Source organism: Anomaloglossus baeobatrachus, chromosome 3 (genome assembly GCF_048569485.1).
Source record: "Anomaloglossus baeobatrachus isolate aAnoBae1 chromosome 3, aAnoBae1.hap1, whole genome shotgun sequence".
NCBI lineage: Eukaryota > Metazoa > Chordata > Amphibia > Anura > Aromobatidae > Anomaloglossus > Anomaloglossus baeobatrachus.
Window position 1 is genome coordinate 184,948,778 of NC_134355.1, and position 12,250 is coordinate 184,961,027.

General features: G+C 44.9%; 1 protein-coding gene across 1 annotated transcript in view; it reads right to left on the reverse strand.

Annotated features, from left to right (window-relative positions):
- The window catches only part of WDR27 (WD repeat domain 27), a 954,066-nt gene that overhangs the window by 536,015 nt on the left and 405,801 nt on the right, over positions 1 to 12,250 (reverse strand). The window contains exon 16 of the mRNA XM_075339621.1: positions 9,573 to 9,662. Coding sequence (XP_075195736.1) covers positions 9,573 to 9,662 — 90 coding nt within the window. The remainder of the gene's footprint in view (positions 1 to 9,572; positions 9,663 to 12,250) is intronic.

A 12,250-nucleotide genomic window follows, 5' to 3' on the forward strand; every position in this document is an offset into this window, starting at 1 on the left:
GGTTGTTTGGTGGAAAAGCGGATCTAAGATCGAGTAACAGCGTCTGCTGATACTCCTGCATACGTGCGTCCCTTTCTATGGCTGGAATTATGTCACAAAATTTGGACTTGTACCGGGGATCTAATAGTGTGGCAAGCCAGTAGTCATCATCACTTCTAATTTTGACAATACGAGGGTCATGTTGGAGGTAGTGCAACAAGAAGGCACTCATGTGTCTTGCGCAGCCATGCGGACCAAGTCCACGCTGTGTTTGTGGCATAGAGGTGCTAACCGTTCTTTCGTCCTCTGACATCTCCCCCCAACCTCTTTCAACTGAAATTTGACCAAGGTCTCCCTCATCTGCTGAGTCTTCCATGTCCATGGACAGTTCGTCCTCCATTTCTTCATGTCCTCCTGCACCTTCCTCAACATCTCGCCTGCTACCATGCGCCCTTGTTGATCCATGTCCCCCATGCTCCCATGCCTGGCGCCTTGGTGATGATGAACGTCTGGACCTTGGTGATGTTGTTGTCCCTTGCGCATATGAATCCTCCTGTAGTTCATCCCCTTCCTGTTGTCCCACCCCCTGACTCCGAATAGTGTTTAGCGTGTGTTCCAGCATGTAAATGACTGGAATCGTCATGCTGATAATGGCATTGTCAGCGCTAAACATATTCGTCGCCATGTCGAAACTGTGCAGAAGGGTGCATAGGTCCTTGATCTGAGACCACTCCATCAGGGTGATCTGCCCCACCTCTGCATCTCGTTGGCCCAGGCTATACGTCATGACGTATTGCACCAGGGCTCAGCGGTGCTGCCACAGTCGCTGTAACATGTGGAGAGTTGAATTCCAGCGTGTCGGCACATCGCATTTCAGGCGATGAACCGGCAGGCCGAAAGACTTCTGGAGCGATGCAAGTCGCTCAGCTGCGGCGCTTGAACGGCGGAAGTGAGCAGACAGTTTTCGTGCCCTGTTCAGAAGGCCATCTAGCCCGGGATACTGTGTTAAAAATTGCTGCACGACAAGGTTCAACACGTGAGCCATACAAGGTACGTGTGTCACCTTGCCCAGGCGAAGGGCCGCACCCAGGTTTGCAGCATTGTCGCACACGGCCTTACCAGGCTGCAGGTTGAGTGGAGACAACCATTTATTAAACTCGGACCGCAGAGCTGACCACAACTCCTCAGCTGTGTGACTCTTATTCCCAAGACATGTCAAGCTAAAGACCGCCTGATGCCGTTGCGCTCTGCTGCCAGCATAGTAATGAGGGGTGCGTGATTCCTTCTGCGCAGTGAGAACGCTGGTGGCCTGACCAGGCAGGCTTGGGGCGGAGGTGGAGGACCCAGATGAGGTGGAGGATGCAGAAGCAGTGGCGGAACTTGGACAGACAGAGGATTGACACACAAGTCGTGGGGACGGCAAAACTTGTGCAGCAGACCCTTCCCCATCTATCACCATAGTTACCCAGTGCCCAGTGAGCGACATGTAACGTCCCTGTCCATGCTTACTGTTCCAAGTATCGGTGGTGAAATGCACCCGTTCACACACAGAGTTTCTCAATGAAGCGGTGATGTTGTGTGCGACATGCTGGTGTAGCGCGGGCACACCTTTCTTAGAGAAGTAGTGGCGACTAGGCATCTGGTACTGGGGCACAGCGACAGACATAAGGTCTCTAAAATCCTGTGTGTCCACTAGGCGGAAAGGCAGCATTTCGGTAGCCAACAGCTTACAGAGGGATAGAGTCAACCTCTTAGCTTTGTCATGGGTCGCAGGAAGTGGCCTTTCATTTGACCACATCTGAGGGACAGAGATCTGGCTGCTGTGTGTAGACGGTGTTGAGTAGGGTGTCCCTGGAAAAATGCAGCTTTGTGAGGAAAGTGCAGGCGGAGACATGATGTTGCCTTCATCCAAAGTTGGTGCTATCGATGTCTGAGAGAGCTGTACACACTCACTTGTTTCCCCTTCCAAAACAACTGACGACCTACCAAGCAAACTGCCTGTTGCGGTTACAGTGGTGGAAGTTGTGGGTGGAAAAACAGGTGTGACAGCTGTCCCCACAGTCCTAGAAGATGACGAGCGCGCGGATGCACTGGAAGGGGCAGGCGGTGGATGGTTCGCTCCGCTAGGCCGCATTGCAGCACGGTGAGCTTCCCACCGGGCCATATGATATTTATTCATGTGACGATTCATGGAAAAAGTTGTCAAACTGCTGAGGTTTTGACCTCTACTAAGAGAACCATGACAAATTTTACAGATCACATAATTTGGGCGATCTTTTTCTATGTCAAAAAAGGACCAGGCTAGGCAAGGCTTAGAGGCCATGCGACCTGTTGATCCACCCCGAATAATGCTCAGAGGCAGAGTGGTGGCTGAGGATGCAGTTGTAGACGTGCTACCAGTGCTCCGACTCTGTCCAGGAAGGCGCAAGGTAACTTCGTCGTTGGTTGCATCCTCCTCCACCGCCTTTGTTGACCTCCTCGAGTGCCTGACTGGGGGTTGACAGTAGGTGGGATCTAGAACTTCATCATCAATTGTTGTGTTTGCACTCCCCTCCCCCTCAGACCGAGCCTCTTCTTGCCCTGACCGAATATTTAAGTTGTCATCCCAATCGGGTATCTGCGTCTCATCTTCATCAGAATGTTCCTCATTGTCTATAACCACAGGTGTTACAGTTTGTGACAAAGGGTCAACATTATGCTCAGAAACTTGTTCCTCACGGCCTGAATCCGAGTCACAAAGGTTCTGGGCATCACTGCAGACCATTTCCTGTTCTGTACTCACTGTAGCTTGGGAGCAGACCTCTGATTCCCAGGCTATAGTGTGACTGAACAGCTTTGCAGACTCAGCCATCTCAGTTCCACCATACTGTGCAGGGCTGATGGAGACTTCAGAGCTGGGAGAAATCAAGTGTGATTGGGATGACAACTCAGAGGACTGGTGTTTTTTGGATGCGGTACTTGAAGTGGCTGAGAGGGCACTTGTTGGACCACTTGAGATCCATTCAAGCATTTTCCTTTTTTGCCCATCATCTACCTTTCTTCCTGTTGTTCGTGTCCGTAAAAAAGGGAGCACATCGGATTGTCCATGGTAAGTAGTAGACATCTTACTTTTGCTGGTAGAGGGTCTATCTTCAGCAGATGATAATGGAGCTTTGCCACCTTCCCCACGGACAAAACCTTTTTTGCCTTTTCCACCACGCCTCTTCCCCTTTCCACCAGCATCTGTCATTTTGCCACTCATGTTGATTGCGACAAGATTGTGGACTGAAAATGTGGTAGTAAAAATTGAGAGGTGGTGTAGATTGCAGTGGTGGTCTAGCTTTATTAACAGCAGAATAATAAAGAATAAATATCCCTGACAATGCAACTACGGCCCTTAAACTGGCAGCAAAAATTGCTAGTCTAATGGCTTAGTTATAATGAGTTGGAGTGTGCAATGCAGGCAGACGCGCTCTGCAAATGTCTTTGCACTAGTGGGACTATAGCAAAGTCCAATAGCCACGTATAGGATGCCACTAGGTACACTGAGTGTTTGCTAGTATAATGGCTTAGTTATAATGAGTTGGAGTGTGCAATGCAGGCAGACGCGCTCTGCAAATGTCTTTGCACTAGTGGGACTATAGCAAAGTCCAATAGCCACGTATAGGATGCCACTAGGTACACTGAGTGTTTGCTAGTATAATGGCTTAGTTATAATGAGTTGGAGTGTGCAATGCAGGCAGACGCGCTCTGCAAATGTCTTTGCACTAGTGGGACTATAGCAAAGTCCAATAGCCACGTATAGGATGCCACTAGGTACACTGAGTGTTTGCTAGTATAATGGCTTAGTTATAATGAGTTGGAGTGTGCAATGCAGGCAGACGCGCTCTGCAAATGTCTTTGCACTAGTGGGACTATAGCAAAGTCCAATAGCCACGTATAGGATGCCACTAGGTACACTGAGTGTTTGCTAGTATAATGGCTTAGTTATAATGAGTTGGAGTGTGCAATGCAGGCAGACGCGCTCTGCAAATGTCTTTGCACTAGTGGGACTATAGCAAAGTCCAATAGCCACAGACAGGATGCCACTAGGTACACTGAGTGTTTGCTAGTATAATGGCTTAGTTATAATGAGTTGGAGTGTGCAATGCAGGCAGACGCGCTCTGCAAATGTCTTTGCACTAGTGGGACTATAGCAAAGTCCAATAGCCACAGATAGGATGCCACTAGGTACACTGAGTGTTTGCTAGTATAATGGCTTAGTTATAATGAGTTGGAGTGTGCAATGCAGGCAGACGCGCTCTGCAAATGTCTTTGCACTAGTGGGACTATAGCAAAGTCCAATAGCCACGTATAGGATGCCACTAGGTACACTGAGTGTTTGCTAGTATAATGGCTTAGTTATAATGAGTTGGAGTGTGCAATGCAGGCAGACGCCCTCTGCAAATGTCTTTGCACTAGTGGGACTATAGCAAAGTCCAATAGCCACGTATAGGATGCCACTAGGTACACTGAGTGTTTGCTAGTATAATGTCTTAGTTATAATGAGTTGGAGTGTGCAATGCAGGCAGACGCGCTCTGCAAATGTCTTTGCACTACTGGGACTATAGCAAAGTCCAATAGCCACGTATAGGATGCCACTAGGTACACTGAGTGTTTGCTAGTATAATGGCTTAGTTATAATGAGTTGGAGTGTGCAGAGGACAGGAGGGTACAGTGCCAGGATTGTGGGGTCTGGGTAGAGGAATGGAAGCCTGCCTTTCTATTCCCTCCTAATGGTGAAATGCAGGGAGGAAATCCCTGACCTTGGCTACACTGTTTTCAGGACCTGTCACCTTAACTCTGACCCTGCCGGTTTGAGCCCTTAAAAGGACTGCTAGAAAGTGTTCTCCCTAAGCTGTCCAGCGCTGTGTATGGAGCGCATACAGCTGTATCGGCGATAGGACTCAGGAGGACGGAGCTGCGACAGTGATGTCTGACACCAAAGACGCAGAAGAGATAATGGCGTCCTGGAGGAAAATGTCCGGTTTTATAATGCAGGGACATGTGACATGGACATCCTATCACACATGCCGTTGCTTCTCTGGCTAAAAGTCCACTTAGCTGTGTGTGTGTCTGGGATTGGCTGACATGCTGGCCCGCCCCACTACACGCGCGCGCTTAGGGAAGGAAGACAAGGAAAAAAAAAAAAAAAATGGCGATCGCCATTATAGAAACAGCAGTGATCTGAAGGCGCTATTCACGCACACTATACACTGAAATGTCATAATAGTGTGATTCACAGAGTGACTTACACTATTACAGCGGAAACCAAGCTAGGATTTAGCTGGTTTTTTGCTGCTAGAACCGTTCTCGAACGTTTCTAGAACTATCGAGCTTTTGCATAAAGCTCGAGTTCTAGTTCGATCTAGAACAGGCCCCAAAATCACTCGAGCCTAGAACTGGAGAACCTCGAACCACGAACCGCGCTCAACTCTATTTAGGAGTATAGCCTTAAATTTACCCCATTTATGTTCAGTATGACCAGTTACCATTACATTATCCCAATCTACACATTTAAGCTTTTCCCTTAATTTGTTGAAATCAGCTTTCCTAAAATTCCAGGTTTTACCATTTTCCCTTTGAAATGTTCTATTGAATATTACTTTGAAGCTTACCATATTATGATCGCTGGTGCCCAACTGCTCCCAAACCTGTAGATTTGAAATTGAATCCAATCTATTTAACAGGACCAGATCTAGCAAATTATCTCCCCTCGTTGGTTCATCTACCATCTGAGAGAGGTAATTGTCTTGAATAGTATATAAAAACTTACAGTGTTAAGCACAACCAGAAGATTATATGCCCCACTGTATGTCTGGATAGTTGAAATCCCCCATAATAAGAACCCGATTATTATTTCTGTTAGCTGCCTTTCCAATTTGTTCCAGCATTTCACCCTCAAATTGTTCAGGTATGTTAGGAGGCTTATAGCAAACTCAATTAGCATTTTTCCATTATTCTCCTCCCCATGTACATTTACCCATATTGATTCTACATTGTTGCAGTTCCCCCCAATGTCATCATTGAACACAGGTCTTAGGCTAGTTTTGATAAATATACACACCCCATCATATTTTTTGTCTTTTCTGTCCTTGAATGTAGTATAGCCCTCTACATTTGTCACCCAGTCATGGCTCTCATCCAGCCAGGTTTCTGTAATGCCCACCACATCATTATCCATGATTGACAAAAGAGTCTCCAATTCATTCATTTTGTTTGCAAGACTTCTTGCATTTGCCAGTAGACATTTAATACTATTAACGCATTCCTTACTCCTACCCTCCCTACTTTCCTTGCATGTCCCAGCTCCCCCTAATCCTTCATTGACCCCTACAGTCTCATTGTCTCTATCTGCTCTATCCCCTTATTTGTTCCACTACCCTCCCCCCAGATCCTAGTTTAAAAGCTCCTCCATCCGTCTGACCATTTTCTCCCCCAGCACATCTGCATCCACCCTAATGAGGTGTAGCCCATCCCTACCGTAGAGCCTGTAGCCGACTGAGAAGTCAGCCCAGTTCTCCATGAACCCAAACCCTTCCTTCCAGCACCAATTTCTAAGCCACGTATTTATAGTTTGTAGTCGGTTTCTCTTGCTCCTCTATTTTCATTCATAATTTGTTGTCTTGTTCTTTATTTCCACTTCTAATAGCAGCATTCTCAAGACAATTCATTAGCTGTATACTTTTTCTGGGCCGTATATTTCCAGCCTCAGGTGTGGTGTGGGTAGGTGTGGACCCGTGAAAGCACCCCTAGAGGTGCGAAACGGTACCGTCGTCCTTGTGCTCCGCTCCCCCTGCTCCCTCATGTTTGTATCACCTGTTTGCAAAAAAGAAAAATAAAATAGATTTCTGGACACCGTAGAGTGCTGCCAAAACTTCTCTTCTTTATGATATTTCCAGCCTCATATTGCTCTAGTTTAAAGCTCTCCTGATGAGTGTAGCAAGGAGTCTACCAAATATGTGTTTTCCTGTTTTTGTAAGATGCAACCCATCTCTAGGCAGGAGTCCATCATTGTCAAGAAAACCAAAATGTTTCTGACAGTAGCATTGGCGTAGCCAGTTGTTCACCTGCAGAAACCTGTTCAATCTTCTTATTCCATGTCCATCCATTGGGAGGATGGACGAGAAAATGACCTGCGCTCCCAGTACCTTCACTTTATGGCCTAGGTCTTCAAAGTCTCTGCATATAGTTTCATATCCTTTTTTTCTGCGTCATTTGTTCCTACGTACATTAGTGGATGTGGGTAGTCATCTGTAGCACTGAAAAGTCTTGATACCCTATGAGACACATTTTTGATTTGGGCACCTGGAAGACAACACACTTCTTGTGAAGTGATGTTCAGTCAGCAGATAGCGGCTTCTATTCCTCTCAGTAGGGAAACCCCCATGACCACCACTCTCCTCTCATTTTCTTCTTCTCTACAGTGCTTCTTTTTCTTCCTTCAATAGGCTTTTGATTGCTTACTGCAGTTTTCTTTGTGGGCAAAGCAATTTTTTGCTCTTCATTGTTGTCCTTTGTAAGAGCCTGACAGTCACTGCCTCCTTATCCTCCTGCTTCTTTTGGTCACATGCTTCCATTTCTCTTCTTTTGCATGTACATTGAAATGTGCTTCTCTTTGAACATTCTGAAGAGTTATTTCTGCTCTGTCATTAGCTTCTGCAGGAACACTAAAACATTTTTCTCATGCAACATTCTGAAGAGATTCTTCTGCTCTGTCAAGGCAATCCTCACCTTTTTCAATGTAGCTCTTCTCTTCTGAAGACATTGCACCTTTTTCTCCAAAAGAGTTACAAGCTTGCATTTCTGGCAGCCAAAGTTTGATGTCTCTAAACATATAGCACACATTGCAGATCACCATATGGGTAATCTCCTTCTCCATGTTGAACAAAATGAATTGATGAAGTGTTGTAAAAACGATATCTAAATGTATTTTTTTTTTATGTCTCATCCCATCCTCGGTACTTGAACCAACAACCTTCAAAAATTTCAGCTGAGATCTAAGGCTTTGAGCCACAGACTTAGGGGTACTTCTCACATAGCGAGATCGCTAGCGAGATCGCTGCTGAGTCAGATTTTGTGACGTACCAGTGACCTCATCAGCGATCTCGCTGTGTGTGACACTAAGCAGCGACCTGGCTCCTGCTGTGAAATTGCTGATCGTTACACACTGTTCTGGTTCATTTTTGCTCATTGGTCTCCCGCTGTGCAGCACACATCGGCATGTTTTACGGCGGGAGACCAACGAGCACCGATTCTGTGTAAGCAGCGTACGCTGGTGACCAGGGAAAATATCGGGTAACTAAGCGCTTTGCTTGGTTACCCGATATTTACTTTGGTTACCAGCGTACGCTGCTTACAGGCTGCCAGCGCTGGCTCCCTGCACACGTAGCCAGGGTACACATTGGGTTTCTAAGCAAAGTGCTTTTCTTAGTTACCCGATATTTACCCTGGCTATGTGTGCAGGGGGCCAACGCTAAGCGGTGTACGCTGGTAACCAAGGTAAATATCGGGTAACTAAGTAAAGCGCTTTGCTTAGTTACCCGATATTTACCCTGGTTACGTGTGCAGGGAGCTGTGTACGCTGGTAACCAGGGTAAATATCGGGTAACCAAGCAAAGCACTTTGCTTAGTTACCCGATATTTACCCTGGTTACCAGAGTACACCCCTTAGTGCTGGCTCCCTGCACACAAAACCAGGGTAAATATTGGGTAACCAAGCAAAGCACTTTGCTTAGTAAACAGATGTGTACCCTGGCTACGTGTGCAGGGAGCCAGCGCTAAGCGGTGTATGCTGGTAACCAAGGTAAATATCGAGTAACCAAGCAAAGCGCTTTGCTTAGTTACACAATATTTAAATATTTACTCTGGTTACCAAGTGCAGCATAGTTACAGGAGTCGCTGGTGGCTGGTCGCTGGTGAGATCTGCTTGATTGACAGCTCACCAGCGACCATGTAGCGACGCACCAGCAATCCTGACCAGGTCGTATCGTGGTCGGAATCGCTAGTACGTCGTTTAGTTAGACGGTACCCTTAGGTTTCAGTTTATCTCACACTGTGTTTCTGTTTGTTCTTGGACACCTTCCTCCTTCCTTGTAGGCAGTGTCTGTGGCTTCCCCTCTGGTCCCTCGAGAGGCATGAGAAACCCTTTGACGGCCTTTCAGGGAGCCAGGTCCGAAATGGTGCTGTTACTTGTGCTGATAGGGCCCCACAATCTGCACCACAACCAGGGATCAGCTGCAGCACTTTCAACTTTCCGTTTCCGAGGTGTGTGAGTGTTATATGTTCGTTAACGCATACAGTTCATATTGTAAACTCTGGTGTCAGGTATTTTATGAAATAGGAAATGTGACATTCTTTTAGTCTACTTGTCTTCATTCTTATGTTTCATTACTTGTAATACATTGCAAAGCAAATATCTTGATTAGTGACAGGCGTCTGTACATTTTTAATAGAACTTCTGTACCTATCCTTTAAGATATTTTTTGTTAGTATACAGTAGATTATACACTTACTGCCTGATTATATGCTCTTTTATGAGTACATAGCATATAGGTAAGTGCTGTGTCAAATACCTGTAAAAACAGCTGGCTCCCCAGTGAAAGTAGAACTAAACACCAGTAAAGACTTGTCAGCTAATCCACACGCAAGTTTCATTCCATCTCCTAGAAATAAAAAAAGAGCTTAATAACATTTTTCCATGAGAAACCAACTGCATATAAAGCTGGACATCTGAATGAATGTCCTGGGGCATCCTCACATGTAGGCATTTAAAAGGTTATCACCATGTTTATTCACAGTAAAAACTGCACTAAAAAGCTTCTAAGAATGTCATTTCTAACTCACATTTACCATATATTTTGGCTGTTCCTTTCTAAGTACAATTAATATGTTCTATTATGGCTGCATCGATTCTATTACCTTACATGGAGCATTTTGGGACACCAGACTGGTATGTCTATAACATATGGGCATGCTTTTACAACCTGGTTATGAGGAAGTCGAGACTTGGGATGAAGAGGATGTCTCGATATATACATTGCAAAAACTCTGTGAACCTAATGAAATGTTATATTTTTCCAATCCTCAGATGAACCCTCCATAGGGTCATATTTTATTTAAAATGAATGGCAGGAAATGCCACTTTAAAGACAGTGATTTCATGCTGAAATATTTGAAGTGCACAGACAATAAAATATGTTAATATGTTTGTGCTAACATATACAGGAATTTGATTAAACATTTGTTACAGTGGCTTGTAAAAAAGGATAGGATTTATGAAAATACTAGTACACATATAGACATAGTTCAGTTCTTTTCTTGTATTTGTTTCATTGAATGTACATCAAAAAAGTGCAATCCAATAAAACAATAATAAATAAATGTCTTCATATATATACTGCCTTGAAAAAGTATTCATACTCCGTGAACTTTTACACATTTTTTTACGTTATACCCATAAACTTAAATGTGTTTAATCAGGATTTTATTTGATATACCACATTAAGTAGCAAGTATTTGTGAAGTGTAAAGGAAATGATACATGCTTTTCTAACTATTTTGAACATATAAATCCAAAAATTGTGAAGTGCATTGGTATTTAGCCCCCTGAAGCCACACCAGGATGAGGGAACAGCCAGCGTGTGGTGCAACATACAGGAAAAAACAGGGAAGATGTAAAAGAAGGCTCATCACCTCACATTCACCTGTGTCTGTTGCCAGCAGTCCCTAACATTCCCCTATGCTCCATCACGTGCTTAGGCCCTGAACTTATCCTGACTAGGGTGCAGGCTCGCAGGGGACTAGTCCCACAACTACAATAAAACAACACAAGGAAAGTAAGACAAATGGGTGGAGAGAAACACAACAAAAGTATTCCTTGGTTTCTTCAGCAGGAAATTTTAAAGCTGCAACTGAAAAGACACCTCAGCCTCTCCACAGCCAGACTTTTTCAAAGTGGTCAGTATAGAGATTCTATCACTGGCATGGAGTAAAGCCAGGAGTAGGTACAGTACAGACCAAACGTTTGGACACACCTTCTCATCTCTAGAACAACTATGAAAAGGAGACTTTGTGCAATAGGCCTTCATGGTAAATAGCTGCTAGGAAACCACTGCTAAGGACAGACAACAAGCAGAAGAGACTTGTTTGGGCTAAAGAACACAAGGACTTGACATTAGACCAGTGGAAATCTGTGCTTTGGTCTGATGAGTCCAAATTTGAAATCTTTGGATCCAACCACCGTGTCTTTGTAGAAAAGGTGAACAGATGGACTCTATATGCCTGGTTCCCACCGTGAAGCATGGAGGAGGAGGTGTGATGGTGTAGGGGTGCTTTGCTGGTGACACTGTTGGGGATTTATTCAAAATTGAAGGCATACTGAACCAGCATGGCTACCACAGCATCTTGCAGCGGCATGCTATTCCATCCAGTTTGCATTTAGATGGACCACCATTTATTTTTCAACAGGACAATGACCCCAAACACACCTCCAGGCTGTGTAAGGGCTACTTGACTAAGAAGGAGAGTGATGGGATGCTACGCTAGATGACCTGGCCTCCACAGTCACCAAACCTGAACCCAATCGAGATGGTTTGGGGTGAGCTGGACCGCAGAGTGAAGGCAAAAGGGCCAACAAGTGCTAAGCATCTCTGGGAACTCCTTCAAGACTGTTGGAAAACCATTTCCGGTGACTACTTCTTGAAGCTCATCAAGAGATTGCCAAGAGTGTGCAAAGCAGTAATCAAAGCTAAAGGTGGCTACATTGAAGAACCTAGAATATAAGACCTATTTTCAGTTCTTTCACACTTTTTGAAGTATTTCATTCCACATGTGTTAATTCATAGTTTTTATGCCTTCAATGTGAATCTACAATTTTTAGAGTCATGAAAATAAAGAAAACTCTTTGAATGAGAAGGTGTTTCCAAACTTTTGGTCTGCACTGTATATATAGCTGAAGGGCGTGATGACAAGATGCTGCAGCTGTGATAAAGGCTATTAGTAATCTCAGCCAGAAGAGAAAGAGTCATTAACCTTTTCAGAATAATATCGTCACACAGAAATTTGCACAAACTTTGCCGACTGTCATGGCGGTGTCGAGCTCTGTTCACTTTGCAAATTCTGACACTATACCCGAAGGTTTTTCTGGTGTCTGGGATCAACACAGGCAGACATGGGCATCAACCTCATGTGTGCTGATTCATAGACAGGCTAGCAAGCGTTAATATCTGCTAGTCTGCTTGTTAGGCTCCTG